The following is a 22,641-nucleotide window of genomic DNA, read 5'->3' as shown; positions in this document are numbered from 1 at the left end:
AGTGACAAAATGTTTGTTCTCCAATTTCCCAAATTACATGAAACTAAAATTTCAAAAAGATCATTACAGTATTAACGTTTGAACAAGAATCCAAAAATACTTCTCCAGGAAGAATAAACTTTATTTTTACTAAAATTGTTTTCACAGAAATTGTAGGTGGAATAAACAGTATGAACTACTCACCTCTGAACCAGTTCATAGGATTTTTATCAAGATTAGTGATATTAAAAAGAACAAAAACACTGAGTCCAGCTTCATGACAGCTATTAATCAGCATATATGAGGGACTGCTCAATATCTTCAGTGACATTGAAGTTGTATTGCATTAAACACTGTGCTGAATGTGAGGCTCACTGCTTGGGGTTCATCCAGCCCTTTGCTATCCAGACTTACAGAGATGTTTTATTAAAGTTTGACCAGAATGCTAGATCCTGAACCACTTTCTCCTTTCCTCCAAAATCAGGTTAAAATTGAGTGTTTAGTTATTAAGAGTAATTTCCTCAGGGGGGGCCCTGAATGGCTCGATTGAACATCGGACTCTTGATTTCACCTCAGGTCATGATTCCAGGGTCATAGGATCAGCCCTGTGTCAGGCTGCATACTGAGCATGGAGTCAGCTTGAGATTCTCGCTCTGTCCCTCTGCCCCTCTCTCCTACACTCACGTGCTCTCTCTCTCTCTCTCAAATTAAAAAAAGAAAAAGAATAACCTCATGGAAAAAGTTCTGAAAACAGTCATGTACCACAAAGATACTTTAAAGCTTCCTTCTTTATCTTTTCCCTCCAAATTCTGTGATTATAAGAGCAATACCTGCTTATTGTTAAATTATGAAAGAGAACAAAAATATATACAGAATTGAGGGGGGCAGTGGGAAGCAAAACTTTTGATGCATAGCAAAAGAAATTGGGAGGAAGTGCGCCAAAATGGTAATGGTAGTTTTCTCTGAGCATGGGATAATGAGTGCATTTTTTTTTCTATTTATTTTAAAGGAAAAAAAAAAGATATATAGCCAAGACCTCCAAAGCCAGGGAAAATGCAGCTCTAGTATTCTTAGACCTAAACCCGAGGAAGCTGAAGGTCCAGTGAGCAGTCCTAGTGGAAAATAGCCACGCATTCAGTAGAATATATGAATTCAGGACACTATCTGGAAAGCATGGGCAAGACATAAAACATTCATTTCTATAAAATTGAAACAATTTATCTTCCATTCTTGAGCAGATGGGAGGGTAAATTGAGGTTGATTTTTTTTTCACCCTGGTGGTCATGTTGGAGGAAATATGAGTGTTCCCGCCTCCGGCACTGTTTAAAATAAGTCTCTTGATGCCGTGACTGGACTAGTCAGAGAGAACACTGTGAGAGCGGCACCCTCCTCCAGGGGGTAGGCAGTACAGCAGGGGGTGACTGCAGACGCTTGTCACCCGGGGACAGGTGGCATGGTGAGGCCCCTCTGTCCCAAGGGGTGGGGGTTGCTGAGAAGCAGGTGGAGAGCACAGAAGGCCCACCTCTCATCTACAGCTGGTGACTGGCTTTCAGGGCGTTCTATGCAATTCACGTTGCACTCCCTTTGAAATCTGTATTTACCTGACTGACTGAGCTCCAGTACCCACCTGTCACTGTCAAGTGTGGCCACCAGCTCTGTGACCTTAAGCAAGTTTCTTCACCTCTCTGGCCCCCTATTTCCTCATCAGTAAAATTCAAGGATCCTTTAGGACTGCTCAGCCGCAGTCCACAAATCCATTCTCATTTGCATTACAGGGGGTGGTGCAGTGGCCAGAGGGTGCCCTCACAAGTGGTCTGGGGACTTCGTTTCCAGCTCAGGGAGGGTCCTTAAGTCTGAAACGTGTCTGGCTGTGCTTCGGCAGCATTTGGGGAAACTTTTTGTAAGTACAGATTCTGGACTCTCTCCCAGACCTATGAGATTAAAATCTCTAGGGACAGAAATCAGAAATCCATATTTTAAATAAGCTGTCCAGATGCCTCAGGGAGTCGATTACTAATGACGTATTTTGCTTTTTTTTGTATCCTCCTAAGTGATCGGGAAGGTTACCGTTGCCTCTAAGAGGGGAATGAAGGGCACCACCTAAAATGACCAGGGCCAGGCTCAGCACAGCTCATTAAGTGCCTCGGTGCAAATTAGAAAAAGGTGCCCATCTGGACAAGCATCGCCTTTGTCTCAGGGTTTGCTTGCCTTGGTGACCACAGGCCAGGTTTAAGGATTCATTTGCTTTCCTAGTCAGATGTCTGTCTATCTGCAACATACAAGGTCTATCACAGTACTCAGTGGACTGATCACACGCTTTTTGTGAAAACGGATCAAGTCAAACATGTTTTCATTTGAGAAAATTCCTGAGAATGAGGTGTGGTTTCCTACGCCAAGTGGGGGAACCTGATCCCATTACACCTGTCTGAGGAGGTCCTGGTGGGTGGAGACCTGCGTTCAGTTGTTCAGTTCCTGCCTCTGCTTGTCCAGGGAGGGGTCAGTTCTCCTTCCACAGGACAAGATTTCAGCTGGAATCAGGTTCCAGAGAGGCTTCTAAAGAGACAGGGAACTAGGAACTTTAGATTGAATTCTACCAGCTAAGATGAAGATCTGTTTCACATTGAAATGGGTGGGGAGAAAGGACAGTCACGTTTCCNAGAGAAAAGGAGAACAAAAAGAGAGGTAATGGGGAGATAATCCCATTTGTGAGTGGCATGGCAGTGACAGGAGCTGGCACAGACAGTGTGGTTGGGGCTGGAGGGCAGGGGGGAGGGCGCCCAGAGATACAAAGAGGAGTCCCAGGCTGGCCTGCAAATCTTGTCTGAGGGGGTGGGGGAAGGTGAATGGGGCATTGGTGACACAGAAATCAGTGACACGTGGGTGGGGAAATAAAAGCCAGACAATGAGCTAGAAATGGACAAAGGGAAGTCAAGAAATGTTGTATGTCACCCAGGACTGTCTGACTCTGTCTGAGTCACTTCTAAAGAGACTTTGGGCAGGTCAACGTAGGCCACCCAAGGCTGGGACTTGGGATCAGGGACGCATGCCAGCCTCCCAGACGCTGCCTTCCAATGGGCGGGCAGGCGCCCTCTGTCCGACCCAGACGCTGCCTTCCAATGGGCGGGCAGGAGCCCTCTGTCCGACAGCTGTAAGGAAGTCTTTGCCCAGTTCTAGTGGTCAAGAGGTGAGGATGGATTGGGGATCATTCTGAGTAATCGGGGGAGACTGGTCTCTGCTCAATACTTAGAACCTAGAGGCAGAGGCATCCTCTCTACTGAGCTCTGGTCACTGTACTGGGAGTTATCTCCACGGAAATGTTACAAATGGCATCATTTGGGCAGCCATTCCCCACCCCACCCCCGCCCCAAATTACTGCCATGTATCTTGAGCAAGGAAGAGGGACTGAGGCTAACCATGACAGACACCAGACACCGTCCTCATTCTTGGCTTGAAAAGGAAACTGGATGCTGCGGGGTGGGACATTTCCTCCTTATATGGATTTAGAATCCCCAAGGAGTCACTCTTGGGAGGCTGCAGCAGGGAGATGTGGTAGAAATAGAAGGAAAGAACAGTATGCACCTGGCACAATGGAAAGGCCAGATTAAGGCAGCGTGGGCTGTTTGAGAGAGAGAGAGAGAGTGTGTGTGTGTGCACGTGCATCCATGCACACATGTGTTTTTATCTGGGGATGTCATGGTAAATGTGTTGTCTCCCGAGCAGGCACTGAAAGAAGGTTCAGTGAGCAGGGCCATTCCTGACAATGGCTTCTACAGCCTTAGAGAAACACCTGTTCGTTTCCTGTTGCCGGCTCTTCCCCTCTCATGAATTCTCACTCCATCACAACCCTTCAGCATTGAAATCTAGTGATATGTGATAGTTCATTAGTGGGAAATCTCCTTGGTGTTGCCCTCTGTATCTGAGATGCCAGAATAAGAAATCAGACTATTATTTACAGGGAATTTTCAAATGCATGAATTTTATCTAATGGGGTGTCCTGAAAAACAGTATCTAGAAGCCCTTGGGCACACTTTTAACAACCACAAAAAACTTTTGATAGCCTTTCTTAATAATCTCCATAGGGGCTAAATAAATTTGTTTTTCCCCCCTCCTCTACTATGTTCATGTAAATTAATCGCTCTTGCCGCCTCCAGCCTCGTTTATTGGTTTCATTTTTTGTCTGTGAAAATTTTCAATTTGTCCTTGATGGTCCTAGCAAACAAATACTAAATACGTAGTCTGATAGTCCCTGGCTGTGTCTACAAAGCCACAGGGGTAGGAGGCTGTGGGTTTTTTAGGGAATTCATGCAGGTTAGACAGAAGACCTAGTAAAGCCTCATGCTGGGGTAAGACCCTTTTATCCTGGGTCCTCTGCTGGACAGCCATGTCACCAGGATGCTGTGGCAGGAAATGATTGATTTTTGTTGCCAACCTCAAAGACCAAAAATATAACCTCAAACATCCCATGCTCTTTTAAGACCTCATTAGAAGTCACCCCTAACTTTGTTTACATCTTTTTTGAGGCTATTTTTACTTTTATTGAATAGGAGCCTCTTGTGTAATGAGTTCAATAATTTTACGACTTGTGACCTGATCCTGTCACTGGTGCACTATGGTGACCAGATTCACCCCCCAGAGCCACTCACACATCTCTAATCTGCCTCATGCACTTCTCCTGGGGCATTTTTGGCAGAACCAGAGTCACCGAAAAATGGCTGCAACCTCCTTGACTCACATGCCTTACACACATGGTGCCTGATTCTGTCCTTCTTTGCTGTTTGATCTTGACAGCTTTTTTTTTTTTTAAATATTTTTTATTTATTTCTAGGAGAGAGAGAGACAGCGTGAGCAGGGGAGGGTCAGAGAGAGAGGGAGTCACAGACTGAAACAGGCTCCAGGCTCTGAGCTGGCAGTCAGCACAGAGCCCGACGCGGGGCTCGAACCCACGAACCGCGAGATCATGACCTGAGCGAAAGTCGGACGCTTAACCGACTAAGCCACCCAGGCGCCCCTGATCTTGACAGCTTTATCTACAGAATAATTTTAGGACTATGTTTCACTTGCAGAATCCAGATAAATACAAATTTAGATAGTCTCAAGAGGTTGTGTGTGGGTTTGTTCTCGTTTTGTTTGTGTGTTGTTTTGTTTTGAGGGTTATTTTCATTTATTTTGAAGGACCCAGAATGACAATGTATAATGAGGGAATATCCCACCAAATATACAGACGCCTTGGAACTTCTCCCTCCTGCTAACAATTTTAAGGGCACATTTATGGAAGCTTCGTGTCCAAAACCTTAGAAAACAAGAGCTCTTCAAGAGCCAGTCTTTCCCTACTTTATCAGCCTCCTCTCCTGTCTCTGTAAACTGCACTCCTAAGCTACCCTGGAATTTATCGCCTAGTTCTGGAAAATCCATGCTTCTTATATCACCATGCCTCGACATATGCTGTTCTCTTTGCTTGGAATTACCTGTGTTAGCTGCTAAATTGAACAGTTCAAAATGTGACTTCTCCACGAAATCCTATTCTCCGTTCTTCGATGTCACATATGTCACCTCTTAAACTGTAATCACATAGACCTTTGCTCACACCTCTATTTTAATAGGCCTTAGAATTGAATGTAATTTTTTTCATTATGTGCCCATTATCTATCTAGACTATTAGTTCTTCCAGAGCGGAGACCACATCTTCTTATAATTAGCAATCTACCTTATCCTGGTACAACAGGTAATAGAGGGGATATTTGTTGAAACCATGAATGAGTGAGAGCATAAACGACAGTGCACAGCAGTGAGAGGATTTCTATAAACGAATCTGCTCACTCACCCACGTACGCATGTGCACGCCACACATTCACACACCACGCGCACACATTCGCCACATACTTACTTGTGCACGTCGGTGCATGTGTACACACACGTGGGTCGAGGTAAACCAGAGCACAAGGCAGAGGCTGGGTGAAGTTGCAGGTGTAACTACTTTCTTTTTTTTTTTTCTTTGCAATTTTTTGCAGTTGTGTCCTTAATCCATTTTCTCCCCTGTCTGAAAGTCATGACTGCTTATGGCTACTTTTTCCCTAGTACATTAACCTAGATTTCTCACAAAGGAATTCATTTTAAATATTACTGGCCTGGGATTTGCTTGTTCTACTTCAAAAGAATGTTCAGCTATTTTTACGTACACGATGCAAGGATACTAGGTGAAAAACATAAATACTCACACACGCTGCTTACCTCCACCTTCCGGAACATTAAATATTCCAGAAAATCAGGCCCACCATCGATTTTTCCATAATACCCCAAAAACATATCATTAGCTGGCAATGTGTCAGGCAGGCTTCAACTCAAGTGACAGGCTTCACGTTCAAATCAATTTCGATTAATTTTGCAAGAATCATTCAGAGAAACGTGGCATCAGACCCCTGATTTAAATCAAGATGTATGGCATCCTCCACTTTTCATTTATCTTGTCATTTTACGAGGAAAATGCAGCCATTTGTCTGGCACTTTTTTATATACATATAAACCCAAGCTGCTTATCACTCCTGGTTCCATATCCCCAAGAGAGTCACTTTTTTCCCTCCTAACAGTTGCTCCATTATTTTATTAGTGTCCAAAACGAGACCTCGCAGACAGTGATGATCAGAGAATAATGGAAATTAGAGATGGAAATGACAGATTAGGTCTCCTTGTCTGTTTCCTGGGGCTAATGTTCCTGTCAGTCTGCGACTCGATGCTTTAGCCTGTCTTATTTTAAATGACACCAACATGGGGCCTCCACCAAGTCCCTGGAGGCTCTTGTCTACATCCTAGGACTGCCTCTATGCACAGCCAGAGGGAATGACAAACCCCGTGCAATTACCGAGTGAGGCCAGGCCCGTCCTCGCATGATCTGTCTGCAAGGCGAGGGATGTAGAGGCTTGAGCGATTAGCCACCAAATCCAATCACTGCAGAGGGCCAGCCTAGATCATTCAGGGCCAACAGCGAAATGATATTTTGTCGTTGTTTTCTTCAGCAGCAAGTTCTCAGGCTCGGAGATAGAGAGCTGGTTATCCATCACCCTGCACAACATTTTACTCAGGAAGAATCCTAGCCAACCGAGCTCAGCCACCACATAAGCTAATATCCTGGCTCCACATCCACTATGCAAACGTTTCAGGGGTCAGAGAGCGAGGGGACTAAGGCTACTTTCAACAGCGAATGGCACTCTTTATCCATACCCCGCCTGACATCCATCAGCCAAGTCCTCTGCCCTCCCCACCCATCTTTCAACAACAGGGCACCTTATGTGCACTTACCCTTCTGCCAACGCCTTCCCCCAAATTGTGGGGGGACAGCCTCTCTGATGCGATCTCAGGTTCAGTGGAAACAGAGCAATCCTTCATTTCCACTAACAGAAAAATTCTCATGGCATTTTGACTTCCTCAAGTTTTCTGACCTGTGACTCAGATTTCCTTTCCCTAACTTCATTCTCTCTTGTCCTTATTCCTCAACCTCAACCCGTTCCAGAACATTTGCCCTCTTCTAACGTCGATGGGCATCTATCATGCCTTGACTTAGTCATCAGCTGGCCAGTTCTTGGGGTTGAGTTCTTCTACCCTTCATCATAAATCACTCCCCTGGGCTCTTCAATCATTTTTATTGCTCTTCTCCAAACTCTCACCCATTTGTCTCCATATTTATTGCTTTGAGAGTCCAGAACTACATTCAATATTCTAGGCTTGGTCTCGTCAGAATCATACAGAGGAGGCTGATCATCAAGCTCGGGGACGGGAGTCCTCCACAGCAATGTGTGAAATGATGGTGGTTCCTTTGTTCCACCCTGTCAGGCTGCAAACACATTTCTAATCTGCAGAAAAGCAATCACTCTCAGGTGGCTTCTGTCTTGATTTCTTTCTAGTTTTTCCTGTTCCATCGACTGCTACTATTAGTTAGTGCTTATTGATCCCTTTCTCTATCCACCCTGCTCCATGAGGAAGCCAACGCAGAAAGCAGGCTCTCAGCACCTGAGACAAAGTAGAACTCTGCTTCTAAAAAGCCAGAGAAGACGACCAGTGGTGATGGCTGCCCAAAAATGTGAGTGTCCTTAATGCCACTGAATTGTATGTACACTTAAAAACAATGAAAATGTGGGGCACCTGGGTGATTCAGTCAGTTAAGTGTCCAACTTTGGCTCAGGTCATGATCTCACGGTTCATGGGTTCAAGCCTGCATCGTGCTCTGTGCTGACAGCTAGCTCTGTTTTGGAATCTGTATCTCCCTCTCTCTCTGACCCTCCCTTGCTCACGCTGTCTCTCTCTCTCTCAAAAATAAATAGAACATTCAAAAATTTTTTAAAAACAATAAAAATGGAAAATTTTATGTGATGTGTATTTCATCACAATAACTTTTTTAATGTAAAAAAAATGTTAAAATAAAAAGCCCAGACAGGGTAACTTCTATCCCAGTCATGTGTGCTGGGGGGAAAGCAAAGTCTCAGAAGGAAATGGTAACTGGGGATCTGGCCAAAACACCCTTACTCAGCAGCGAGCATTCCTGCATCTCCCCCGTGCTGACAGTGGTGGGGACAATGAGTGTCTCCTCATGTCAGTCTTGCAAAGCTCCTCGAGCTCTGGGAGAGCTCCATGGGAGTCCGTGTGGCTTCACGTGTCTCCAACAAAATCATCAGCTATTTTCTGCCTGTGGGATCCTGGTGGCTGGCGGTGGAATGCAAAGGAGGAGGGGGACAGCTTGATTTTCAGATCCCAGCTGGAGGCTGCGGGGCTGCGAGTCAGAGGCATCATCTCTGAACTTGTAAATGGAGAAAGAGATGACAGGGACGTCACTGGAATGGTATAAATATGGAAATGCATGGTGACATTTTTACCCATTCGCTATTCAGAATATAACCACCCCTTAGCTCCATTCCTCTCCACGCAATTGCTCCGCGTCCTGTCTCCGTGGAGAAGGGTGACATCTGGGAACCGGCTCATTTGCCATCCCCTCACTTACCCCTGGTTTGTGCCCCATTCATTCCGAATGCAAAGATGCTTGTGTACTGGATCCTTCATGTAACCTTCATAGCAAAGGCATTCCCCTTCGAAGCAGGGTAGGAAGAAGGAAAAGAAACATGAAGGAATTGATTAACATGTCTGTTTGAAAAAATGAACATGAAATGATCAGATTAAACTCGACTCTAATAATGGTTTGGAAGAAACAATAAATTCCATTAGGTCATGCATCTCTGTCTCCACTGCCCACAGGAATGAACACACCTCCAATGTCTCCGTTTTCTACTACAGAGGAATCTAACATTTGCAAAGAACCTACTATACGTGCTCAGTGAACACAAAGAATGAGAACTCTGAGTAAAAGGACTTTTTCATTCTTATTTTCTCAGTGCCAAGTCCACTGCAAGGTGCATATTAGAGGATCATTAAGTGTTTAAAGAGCACATAGTGATGTATTTCATCAAATATTTCTAAGAAACTTGAAAAGTAGGTATTATTGGCTATGCTATGCTGATAGTGGAAACTGAGGCTCAGAACAATTAAGGGATCTGAAGACAGCTTATAAGTGGCAGAGTTAATATTTAAGCCTCTGACTGTCCATCTCTGGACCTTTATCCTCACCCTGCCATGCTGTTGGCCCACAGAACAACTATATACTTAGAGGAGGCCACTTATATTTATTATAGTTTTTATAAATTCTGGGTTTTAGTTGTTAAATTAAAATGGCTAATTATTTTCAAGCTTTTAAACAGAAGAACCATCCACAATTCTATTTTTGTTTAGGATATTACTATGCTTCCTTACCATTCGTTACTCCATTAATATACCAAATGGCCCACAACTCCTTTGGAACCATATGCAACACTGTATATGTGTGTGTGTGCATCTCCTCATGGCAGATTCCTTAACCATCTTCTGATTTACATGCAAAATCAAGACCTCCCAAAGATTAAGAATCATTGCTTCACTTACTACTGATCTTGGAAACATTTACTGCCATGCCCTTATATTAATAATCCTTGAGTAAGGCTATGTATCCCTACACTGCTGAGACCAGAGCCACTGAAACGCTCATGTGACCTCTGTCACTGGCTGGGTAATCCATAGGTGTAAAAGGACAGGGTATGACTTCCTAAAATTTGTAAACAGTAAAAAGTGGCATGCCCAAAAGAGACAAGGGACATAAGGTTTCCTCATCTTTCTAGGAAGAGACACTTTAGAAAAGGATAAACATAGCTTTGAGTTTGATTTTCTGTTTTCAAAGATTTAAAAAAAAAACAAAAATGAAGTGAGGGGCCCCCAAAATTTTAGAGGGAAAGGTCTGGGTAGGTTCTAAAGCAATGAGGTTTTTTGTTTGTTTGTTTGTTAGGATCTAAGCTTAACCTTGCCTTCCAAGATGGGCCTATAAGTTATTGACCATCAGGGCCCCACTACCAGATAACACCCATTTTCTTCTCCCACATCTGTTTAACTCAAGGTTTTGAGGAGTGGAGTGAAATTAGTTAATTTCTTAGTTTATGAGGGGGTCTACACAGGGTATGAGGTCACTGCTTTGTCTCCTGTATGGGAAACTCAGACTTCCACATGGGCTAGATTCACAACAGGCTCAAATTTACTGGCTTCCGTGGTGCTGAGCTGTGTCCAAGAATGGTCAGGGAGCTAGGAGTGGAACATAGGAAAACAAAGCTAGAAGTCAGGGAGATGATAATAAAGCTTTCAGATGAATCATGTTTCTCTGGGAGAAGAGAAGATAAAGAAGGCAAATACCAGAAGATCATAAAAGAAGAAAATTACTAAGGGGCCGGGCTTCATATCTTACCAATTCCAAAGAAAGCATGGACTTGAGACTATAAGCCACACAAAGGCATGAACAAAGTTAGGTTTTGTTGTTGTTGCTCTTTTGTTTTGTTTTGTTGCATAAGTAGGGATTTTATAAACAGTGCATAATGGAAAATTAATTAAATAACTTCAAATTTTGCCCTGAATTTACAGATAACACGACCACCACCACTCTCAAGATGCAGAGATGAAAGGCAACTAGTGGGTCTAGTGCACAGACAGGCTTCTCCCTTCAGAAGATCACATCCCAGGTGTCCTGTGGACATCAGGGTATGATATTGAAAAAGAAGAAGTGACCTCAAGAGGTTGCCGAGCCCATCCCTCTGACTCTTAACAAGAATCTTGGCTGGACGCCATGCCCTAGACTTAAGGACTGACCAAAAAGGGAGTTCGTCCACGTTTGAGATCTAGTTACTGCCAAATATGTAAAAATAAGTGCAGTAACAACTGAGAGTTCAAGCAAAGCCTTGTTTTCCTAATGATGGCAATGCCTACCATTTGTCGAGCACATTCACCTTTCTCAAATTGCCTTCACAATCATTATCTCCTCGTAAGGTTCCATCCGTCACTGCGTGGGGATGCACAGCCAACAAGATAGATCTTCCCTCCGTCTAATGTCACATGCGGCCCAAAGTCGGAGCAACAGAGACATTTTCAAACATATCAGGCTAGAGTTTGAGGATATCCAAAATCCGCCTCTCAAATGATCCTCATTTCCGGAACCCACCAAACACACCCCTTCTGTATGCCTCCTCAAAACCAGTTGGACCATCTACACTGAAAAAGAGTTCAGACTTGATGAGGAAAGTTGCTATGGCAACCAAATGCTAAATCTTGACTTTAAGAGGGGTTTCGTGCAAGCACAAGCACCGACTGTTAGCTGTGAATTTTAAAGACCCCACAAGGGTGTTGGATGCCCTCCTAAGCTCAAAGTGTTACAGTCTCTGCATCTGCTGTGACAGATGGCAGGGAACACATGACGCGCCGGCTTTGTGGTGGTGTTCACAGGAATCCAACGGAGGGACGTGTCACGGCCACGGAGAGGTGCCCAATCGGGATGGATTGTGCCCTGCAGGAGGCACGCACAGGCAACCGCACTACCAGAGAGTAGAAGGCCACCAAGAGGTGAGCCAGGCAGGGCCTGGACATGGCTACACTTGATTTGTGCTTGGTACCCTCAGGTGAAATGCCTTGAGTGACTTGTACGGTGTCCTGTGCCCTCCCTCATTCCCCATTCTGTAAGCGAAGGAGGGAAGTGCAAATCTCATCAAAGGATCAACAAGAGACCTTGAGTCAAGGGCTCCTCAGACATGACTGGGCTGGACTTGATGTGGCCAAAAGCCCTGACTCACCTATCCTTCAGGTAGCTGCTAGTGGTGTGTTCCATCTAAAAAGGGAAATCTCTGTAAGACATCTGGACTCAGGTAACATCTAACCGCCTGGTCTCCTCCCCTGTGGAGACATCAGGCAAGAGGCAAGCCCAGAGTCAAACAGCCCCACGTGACTCTGAGAGGGCAGACAGAGGGAAGTATGCCAACAGCACATCCTGAAGGAAGGGGTTTGAATGAAGTTTGGGAAGAGTGGGCAATCCAGGTGGGAAGAACAAAATTGGAAGCGATGCTACTCTGACAAATTGGGTGAGAGAGAGAGGCAGTGGTTCAGATCAAGGAGAGGGGAGGAGGGCTCGAGTGAGTCTGGGAAACTGGTCCATTGCCCCTCACCAGGTTTTACACATTTCTCTATGGTTAGGACTGGCTTCTAAAAAGATCTGGGGTAGGAAGAATTTAGGTGGGTGGCAATCTTGAATAGCCATTAAAATCTGATTTAGCTTGGAAGCCCATGCTCCTTGTAGACCCATAAAAGCTACATACATGTCTTGAAAAGGGCAGAGAGCATCTGTGGCCAGGACTGACGGGGGCTGTGAAATCAAGCAGGTGTGCATGAAGCCTCCACAGCTGCCCAACTGGTGGAACAAAGGCCGGGAACGGAGTGGTGGGAAAAGTTGCTGAAACCAGTTGCTTCGTGTTTCCATCAGGAAACAGGCAATCGAGCAAACATGCAGCTGTAAACAAAGCCCTTAGGAAGTAAGGAAAAGTCAACCTCCGGCTTGATCCAGGCAGGGCACTAAGTCATTCAACCTCAGTGGCTTGCTGTTAGCCCACCTGGACCTGAGCCGCACCTAGGGTTCCAAACCTGGGCAGATCTGGGGGAGAATTCGGCATGCACTTGGCCGAGGGCTTCCAGGCACTGGCCTAAGAGCTCCAGGTACACTACATCTCTCCCAAAGACTGTGTTGCTACAGTGTAGGAGGGAGGCTGCAGTGGAAAACAGATCAGCAAGCTTCCTCCAGCTCGTTCTTCTGGAGACCCCTGATGCACGTTCTGAAGATCGATGTAGCCATCTCTATGTACTGGGCTGGGATAACGTTAACCATGCTTGTTCTTTCCCTCCTTCGGTTTCTATAGGCGCCATACAAATGACCACAAACTTCGTGGTTTAAACAACACTACTTTATTATCTTACAGCTCTGTAGTCAGAAGCCTGACATAAATCTCATGGGGCTAAAAACAAGGTGTCTGCAGACCTACATTTCTTATTAGAGCCTGGAGAGGAGAAGTCTGATTCCTTGCCTTTTCCCCCTTCTACAGGTGGCCACATTCGTGGCTCCATGCCCTGTCTGTCCAGCTCCAAAGCCAGCACGGGCTGGTGGGGTCCTTCACGTGTCGTGTCACCCTGGCCTCCTCTTCTGCCTCCCTCTTTCTCTTTTTAAGGACCTTGTGATTGTATTGGGCTCACCTGGTTGATCCAGCCACCCTGGTTCATCTTTGCCATGTAACAAAACTTGTTCACAGGTTTTGGGGAAGAGGAGAGCATCTTTGGGGGCCCAATATTCTGCCTACTGCAGCTGTCATTCTGGACCACTGTGCAGGTGATGCATAAACACATGCTTAACTTTGGAACGTTCTGGAAGGTTGCCTGAGGAGGGCTCCAGGCCCCAGGGGATGCTTCTTTGCGGTGGCTGAGCATGCGTTTCTGTGTGTCCGTGCATGCGCGTGCGTGAAGGACACATGTGCATTTGCACCGTTCCACTTCTCCATGTAGGCAGGCCCCTCGGCATGGCTGGGAAAGCACACGTCCCAAGTGAGTTAGCTGGAAGATTGCAAAAATAACGTCGGCTTGACTCGCAGCCAATTCCCACACGCAGCTCTTTGGAGAAAGGCTCTAGGATGTAGTGTGGGAGGCGATAAAGTTTCTTACTGATGAGCGTGTGGGATGACCACATCATCCCATGTGCAGGAAGAAGCAGGGCGGGAAGGGGGAGGGCTTCCAATTCCAGCATTAATGAAAATAAGTCTCCCAGCAGCGCTTCGGAGATGAAGATGTTGCACCTTAGCTCTGTGCGGGCTTTGGGTTCCTCTCTGCCATCTCCCGTGTGGCTTTCCATTTGGATACTCATTAACTGTCACAGATACGGGGAAGCCACTGGCAGAGGAAGGCTTCCTAAGTCATTTTCGGCAAGGCTTAGCAATAAGATGTCTGGGAAGACTGAAGAGGGAGGTGATAGGAACTTCGCTGTGGACAAGCGAGCCCCCGGCTCCTGGCTCAGGGAGCGTGCTCAGTATAACGAGGGCTGTTTACATAGTTTTTGATGACAGATATGCTGGATCTGACGTGTCTGGGGAAATCAAGCATCCCTTGATAATCCCATCTCTGCTCTGACTTCATGATGGATGGAATACATACTTATGCCTTAGGAAGCCGTGGGGCTTCAGGTGAGTTATGCACCTTCTCGGGGAATTCACACATTGATCTAAGAGTAAGAAGGTCATTTCTCTCTAAGACCCTCCATGCATAAAACACCGCCCCCTTCCCCTCACATGTAATTAAAAAGGCTTCCTGCTCTTTAAAACCTCAGTAGAGGCTTCCCAGGCCCTCTGGAGATCCTGCTTCTCTCAGAAGTGAATTTAACAGCTAAGCTCGTCCCAGGATCTCCCAATCCAAGTCAGTGGTGGGGACCAGAGACCAGCACTGCTGCACAGAGAGGCCCTGCCTTGGAGATGAGCCCTTTTTCCTTTCTCCTGAGCACACTGGCGTTTGGGCATGGTACACAGCCCATCTGTTTGATTTGGTGTTTGCCTGACGGCGTGGGAGGAGCAGTAAGTAAGCACAGTCTTCGACATCAGATGTTTAAAATGCTGTACTTTCTCTTCCATATGGGGGCCTAGAAGTCCTGCGACGGGCCCAGGTGAGAACAGCTCTTAGGCCTAAGAAGGTGAACTTCAGACATTGTAGCCACCTATCTCCCCCAGGGACATCTAGCAATAGTTGTAACAGAAGTCAGGCTGAATCTCCTGGACTCAACCTCTACTAATATCCCTCCACCCCAGCACCTGAAGATGCATCCGTAGGGGTGTGTGTGTGTGTGTGTGTGTGTGTGTGCACACGCGCACATGTATATATGTATGATGTGTGCCTGGGTATGTATGTGCATGTGTGTGTATGTGTGTGCATATGCATGTGTATGTGAGTAAGTGTATGTGCTTGCACATGCAGGCATACTTGTGTACGTATATGCATGTGTGTATATGTGCTGCATGTATGCATGCATGTGCATGCATGCGTGTAAGTGTATGTGCGCACATGCACACATGTATGCCTATGTACGTTTATGCATGTGTGTATGGGTGAATGTATGTGCATGTGTGCACGTGCACACGTGTCCATGTGTGTGCATGTACATGCACATGTGTGTGACTGTGTGCATGCATGTGTTATGTGTATGTGTGTGTGGGTATATGTGTGGTGGAGAAGAGGTCCATGAGGTACACTGAGGTACAGAGAGCTGGAGGACTTGGCCCCTAACTCACAGCATTTCCCTTGAGGATCTTAGCTACCATTACACCCCTTCCTTTGTTCTGAGACAAATACTATTCCTCTGGGAAGGATCCATCTGTAGAACTGAATCTACTGGAACCAGATCTTTCTAAAGACTATTGGAAACGAACGCTTTCTACAAGGAATGTACGCAGCAACCTGGATGGAGGGCCCACACTCCTCAGTATCCTGGAGCTCACGAAGCTCTCAGAGCATGGCCATGCACGCCGGTGTGAATACCAGACATTCTCAGGGATGTCCCACCCCCTTCCTAAGATTTATCTGGGGCATATAACTTCAGATGTACCCTGCATTTATGTGGAAAGACATTCATTTTGGTAGTATTTGTAAAAATTAAACATTTAAAGCATCCTAAATGTCAAATAATAGGCAACTATTTAAATGAGCTATGCTATAGGTGTACAATGGAATACCAAATAGCCATTAAAATTATGTTATTGATGGTTATTTAATGGTTCTGGGAACTTTTGATGATAGAATGTAAAGTGAAAAAAATCAAGAAAATGCTACTGGATTTAGTGGGCTTATGAGTCTCTAAAAATCATGCACAGCTAAAGATCAGAAGGGACAACATTACAATTTTAAAATAGTTTCTCCAGAAGACAGAATTATAGATGATTATCATTCTCTTCAATGAGCTTTTCTAACTTTTCCAAATTTTCTGCAATAAACATGCATAAAAAGTCGGGCCCCAGTAGCTGACATCTGCTAAATGGATGGCAAATGGGTGTGCGGGTCATCTTAAACGGCTCTATATGGGGGTGGGGCAGAAAAGATACCTCCAAGGCTTCTGCTGGGGGAGGACACATTATAAGCCAACATGCTCGAGGGCCCAGCCACACACTGGCAGCTTGCACGGTTTAGGCTCCCAAATGCAATGGAAAAATAGGGAGAGACGATCTGGGTTTCCAGGGGGGTGATTGCAAGAGGCATGAACTCTGACAGTTACCCGCTGCCCGGTGCTCCCGCCTACCAGTTTCAGGGTCGCACTGGTGTTCGCAGGGGTCCAGGAGCCGCCGGGCACAGAGGTCCATGGCCCAGGGCCCACTGGAGTTCTGCTGAGAGAAGAGAACCACTTGGGCTGGGTTCAGCCAGTCACTGGCATCCAGCTGGCTCCCCTCCAGCAAGATGAAGCGGCTCCCTGCAGGAGAGAGAAAGGAGGCATGCGTGCACACGCACACAACACACACACACACACACACACACACACTACTGAAGACAGAGTAAGGGAGGGTCTGCAGAATGCCCCAAGCCGAGATCATTACCCCTACCAGCCCTAGCCTGTCACGAGCCCCCCAGCGAGGGACCAGCAGATGGAGGCTCGGCCACCACCTGGATCTCCTGCCATATCGTCCCCTGCCACCTTGCTCCATCCCATCTCTACCAGTGGACCCAGGGAATCCTGGGACAGAGCAGCTCTGTGATGGCCATGGCGTGGGTCCATCAGACCCAGTCACAGGCACTGGCGCTCGCCCAAGGAACAGGGACCTCCTGCCTTGTCTCCGCTTGCCACGAAATAGCAGGCCCTCTAACACCACGGACAATCCTCACCTGTTTTCAGCCTTCTAGTGGCAGAGAGAACAGACATTAACAAGTCAATTAGTTACTCCGGGCTTAACAAATTCAGGGCCTCCTGGAACCCGTATCACTCCGTCATTATATTGGGGTCCCCCTGGATGAAAGTAAATTATCACTTTGGTGTTCTAGGCTTTAGCAAGTTACTGCAATTAGGGATTTCTCACCCGGGCACACCCAGACCGAAGCATGGCTGATTCTTAATCACCTCCTCTGCTCCACATAGCCTCTCCCTTCCCCAAATCCAGGGAATCTAGGTGTCAATCTACCTGTATCCAGCATGCTCTGTATTTCTCCACAAAGCCAGGGGCTTATTTTAAAACAAACAGAAATGAGAAATTGGACTGGGCACAGAGAAGAGGAGGTAATCTGTTCAATTTCATGGGTTTTTTTTTTTTAACCTGCTTTCTGACTTCATCTGTGGACAATCCAAATTTATCCTAAGCCCTACGTATCTGGGTTTATTTTTCTCTTGTTTACAGTCGTAAGTAACAGTGACCCCTGGCTGCTCCTTCTTCCCCGCCCAACCCAAAAACTTCCTCTTTGGGGAGGAAGCCGCATCCTTGGAAGTGAGCTCACCATCGGCGATCAGGTGCTCGGGGACGTGCAGGGTGATTTTGACAACGAGGGGGCAGCTGACGTGGGAGGAGCACACGAGGCCGATCACGCAGCTGGTGATGCTGATCAGTGTCAAGGTGGTCTTATTCACAGGACTTCGGGGGGAGCCCACTGGAAGCAAGAGACAAGCAAGGCACGTGGCGGTAAGAATCTCGGCAGTGGAGGCCAATGGGGCCTTCTGCTGTCCAACCCGGCAAACAGGGGAGGCAGTGGGCAAACCTCGCCCAGGCGGGAAATGTTTCAGCTCACCACCCCGGTGAGCTTCATCCTCCTGGAATACCATGTGACTTGTCAGCTGAAGTCACAGGGGCTTAGCCTACTGGTGGCCCTCAGGGTCAACAGTGGCCAGCCGTGTGCAAGTTCTCTGCACTTGTCCTGGGACAGGTTCGCAAAGAAATCATAAAGGAGGGCATTCTCCCTATCGCTTGGCTGAGCTCCACCCTCTCGCTCAAGGGTGGCACAGAGGCCTCTACCACAGGATAGACCTCTGCACTTCTCACCGCTTCTCACAGAGGGCACTCTCACAAACCAGCCCCTCCTCTCCCAGGGCTCCAGCCACCTCTCCAACTACTTCTTGAGGAACTTCCCAAGCTCTGCAGGTGGCAGACCTACAGCTGACTCTTCCTCTCTAGGGCCTGGAAAGAGGAAAGTCTCGCTGTATGAGCAGAGGATGCTGTCATGCCTGAAGGGTCTCCCCAGTCCGGCAGTCACTGGGACAAGGTTATAAACGGCAGCTTGGTGAGAACATAATAATGCTGAGAAGACACACTCCCAGGCAGGCATGGACAGGAATAGGAAGGAAGGTTTTCTTGCTGTGTTTTTGTTGGTTTGGTTTTGGTTTTTGTGGAGAGGATAAATGGTAGTAACAAGAGGGACCATATACCTGGAGGCAGAACAGATGTGTGAAAGAAAGCAAGTTGCCAACAATATGTGACATCCTTTGTAATTTTCTTATCATCTGACCTGAGTTGGCATTTATTAGCGACAGAAATAAAAGGCATCTGTTATGTCAGACAGTGTGCTAAGTGCTTGGCATACATTATTTTATTTTTATTATTTGCTTCCTTGAAATGAATCTATGAGTCTGTATAGTAACCACCCACTTTACAGGTAAGGAGAGTAAGTCTCCAAGAGATTAACCTCATAGTGATAGTTAAAACTTAAGAAGTGTAATTATGTGTCAGGCGCCAGTGCCCAGGCTTCACGGGGCTCATATCATTTAAAGTGGCCACAATCTGAGCAGGCGGCTCCCACAGAGGGACAATCACAGAGGCAATGGGGCACGTCCGGGGTCAAGCAGCTACTAAGGAGCCGGGATCAAAGCACAGGTCCAGCTGAGGCCGCCACCTCTGGATGAGCAGGCCCAGATGGCCCCAGGTCCCCTGAGCCGGTGAGCCGGCAGCCACTGGGATGAGACTCCAGGGTGGCAGGCAGACTCTGGGTCCTTGGTCCCTGGCTACCTGGAGACATCCTATTCATGTCAGTAGCCCTTCAGCCAAGGGTCGATTTCCCCACACTTAGAAATCTCGACCTCCAGCCCAGAGCGGCCCTGAGCAGCAGATCTACCACCAGCACATCCCCCAGGCTCTCGATTGTGAAACCGGACTCTCCCTCTTTTCCAATTTTCCATCACCTGGAGAACGGTGCCCTCAGCTACTTGGCTTTCTCAAGTGGGAAAACTCCATCTTATCCAACCCTTTCTTCTGTTTCAGAAGCCACATCCTCCACCACCTCTAATGCCATTAAGTCTTTTCTCACCTTGCGTCCAAAGTTCCTCTTGCCTACATTCTCTCCATCCCTGCCCACATCAGCATCGCACACCCGGACCACGGCCATAGCCATCTGCCCTGTCTCCCTGCCTCAACCTCCCCCACCCTTGCCTACCCTCTACCCCTGCCCAGAGGGGCCCTTCACGAAGCAGAAGCAGACTGGGGCCATGCTCTTTAAAAGCCTCCTGTGATGCCAACTCAAGTGCTAGGTCCAAGTCCTCCAGTCGAGGTGTGCGATCTTGCAGCCTCAGTTCCGAAGCAAGCCGAAAACCTGCACGATCAGCTTCATTCAAGTAAACTCTTTACCACTCTCTGACTAGACCATTATCGTTTATGTCTCTGTGACTTTGCACATATCATCTCCTCCTCCGCCGAATGCCACTTTGTCACCTTGTCAGCCTGGCATACACCTACTCTTCAAGTCTCAGCTCAAACAGCATCTCCTTGTAAACACTTCCCTGAAACCTTTAAGAGCAGATTCTCACTCATTCCATGCTGTTCCTCTAACCCTGGGTGCACCGTGCTGTTATAGCTTTTATCACACGGCGTTGTTACTGTTTACCCATGGGACAGCAATAAGTCGCTATTCCTCTTCCCGTCGCTCCGGTCCTTCTGCATCATCAGCCCGTCATCCAGTGTCTCTACCTGGCTTCAAAATTTCCTGTGGTTCTCTAGGACCTACAGAGCGAAGTGCAAACTCATGGCACATGTATAGTCCTTTGGTAGCTGGCCTGTTGTCCAGCCCCTACCGTGTGTTCATATACTTACACCCCGGACTAGAGCCGCCATATTGAACTACTCTTACTTGCTTTAAAACAACCATGTTCTTTTGTGCCTTCAAGGCTTCACATATGCTATTTTCCTTCCTAGGACGTCCTTATGTTACTGTATATAGCCCAGGTCTCATTATTTTCTCCTTTTTTGCCTCCTATTGCTGTCACGTAGAATGACCTGTTCTGTCTTCTGAGGACTCACTTTACCTTATTTATAATACTAAATTAAGCCTTATCACCGTGCCACATTTTCACGTTTCTTCCTCCTACCACAGAGCCTGACCTATAGCAGGTGAGTTATAAAATTTCTTGCTGCCTGATTGATGTACTCCATGCAATTCGACAAACACAAGCATCTGTTATAGGCAAAAATCCTCCACTAGGCACTTTGGAAAAATAAATTAGACATGCCCATCCCTAAGAAGCTTACAGTCTAGTTAATAGCAATAAACAGTTGATGTACTCAGGAGTGCTTGGTATTTTAAAGGAACAGTTTTACACTGCAAAGAAACTCATTCTAATTCATTACTATGGATTTTCTTAAAACAGGATTTTCTTAAAGAACACACCCCACTCTGGGTTGGATGGGCCTAGGGTGACTATCTGCTGTATATAAATATGTAAAGAGGATCAAAGGATCCACATTCTTACCCTCAGGGATACTAGGGCACCCGACCCTAGGCTGCCTGGAGCCCCACTCATCTCTCATGAAAAAGGGTGGGAAGGAGTTTTGTCCTGATAGTAGCAAAGCTTAAAGAAACTGGAAATAAGGAATTAAAAGGGCTGCTTCCTATCTCTGGGGAGAATGCCCTCAGCATGGAAGAAACTCAAGTGGAGGCAGGAGAGAGTCAAAATGAAATGTCATTTGGGGGGCACTCATTGATTATTGGTTGGGGAAAATGCTATAGAGTATAACACAAGGGATACCACTCAAATATCCTCCACCGTATCTCAAGGGGTCCCTGTCCAAGATTCTTTAAGATGGAGTGCTGTGCAAGCCCAAGGCCACACCGTGGAGAGGTCTGGGAGCAACGACAATGGGGACTGCACAGTGCTCTGCCAGTCACCCAAAGAGGCACATTTTAAGATAATTTAGTCCTGAGAGTAGCCCTGTGCATGATGCACTCCTAACACACTTAATACATGGGGGAAACGGAGGCTCAGAGAAGCCACTGTCCTTAACCAATATCACACAAGTCGATGGTGAAGCCTGTGGAACCCACACCTCCCTCGGTGACAACAGCAAGGTCATAAGCAGTGGCGACCCTATCTACAGCACATGTACTCGAACTTCAGGTGGAGTGAAACAGACACTGGTTGCGTGGAGTAACAACCCTATCAGTGGTGAGGGGGATGAGTGAATTAACCGGGACCCTGTCAGGAGCGAGAAGGGGACTTGGAGGCTCTGGGGTCTTGTGATTCTACCAGATAGAGGATCAAAGGTCAAACACAACACGTGCCTGTCAGCCATAGATCGTTCCTCAACCTCCCCACCCCACAGCCGCTGCTCTGCCCAATCCCAAGGCTGGTGTGGCTGGGTAAGCAAGAGTACATATGCTGCCCACATTTTCACATATAATGCACTTTATCAACTTTATTTCCTGTGTCTAAACAGCAAAATATGACTCCCGAGGCTTCCAGAAGGAATTGAGAGTCTTCTGACCAAGAAATAGCCTTTCAAACAACTTGAAAACTTGTTTGAGAGTGCCATTATCTGGGAGAGATGATTCTCGGAAATTTTCCACTCTAGGCTCTTCTTTCTTCCTTAGGAGGAAACACCGGTCTGATCCAAGAATGCTTCCTGCAGAAACTGGCCTTGGTCCACAGGCCCCCAAACCCACCCAGCACCTCTGCAGCAACCTGCCTCCCCTCCCCAGAGCCCCGTCACCGCTGCGCCCCTCCGCCTTTCCCACCTCGGCTACGCCTCCGGCTCCTCGAGGGGTCAGTATAGAAGGTCAGCTGGGGGTCGTTTTCCGTCTCTGTGCCAGAGTCTCCTTCAGGGTTCAGGAAGGCGGAACCAGCTGTAATGAAAAGCAGCACAACAAAGTCGACATCTTCAGTTTCTCCTTCATGACACCAAATTGCTGGGCAAGTTCAAGAGAAAAATCGATAGAAACAAGAGCGGGTTGACTGACAATCTGGGAGGGGTAGCCGCGGACATTGGAGCTTCCTGATACACAGATTTATTGGAGAAGTGGGCCTTTTCG

The 22,641-nt window shown here is 46.9% G+C and overlaps 1 protein-coding gene across 1 annotated transcript in view; it reads right to left on the bottom strand.

Moving 5' to 3' along the window:
- ASTN1 (astrotactin 1) overlaps window positions 1-22,641 on the bottom strand; it is a 191,608-nt gene that overhangs the window by 135,715 nt on the left and 33,252 nt on the right. Inside the window, exons 5-8 of the mRNA XM_077763092.1 lie at window positions 22,348-22,455; window positions 17,854-18,003; window positions 16,649-16,840; window positions 8,966-9,050 (exon numbers count right to left, since the gene is read on the bottom strand). Coding sequence (XP_077619218.1) covers window positions 8,966-9,050; window positions 16,649-16,840; window positions 17,854-18,003; window positions 22,348-22,455 — 535 coding nt within the window. The remainder of the gene's footprint in view (window positions 1-8,965; window positions 9,051-16,648; window positions 16,841-17,853; window positions 18,004-22,347; window positions 22,456-22,641) is intronic.

The sequence above is a fragment of the Crocuta crocuta genome, unplaced genomic scaffold (assembly GCF_008692635.1).
Source record: "Crocuta crocuta isolate KB4526 unplaced genomic scaffold, BGI_CrCroc_1.0 scaffold3, whole genome shotgun sequence".
NCBI classification, from domain to species: Eukaryota; Metazoa; Chordata; class Mammalia; order Carnivora; family Hyaenidae; genus Crocuta; species Crocuta crocuta.
This window is presented reverse-complemented; position numbering and strand designations above follow the sequence as displayed.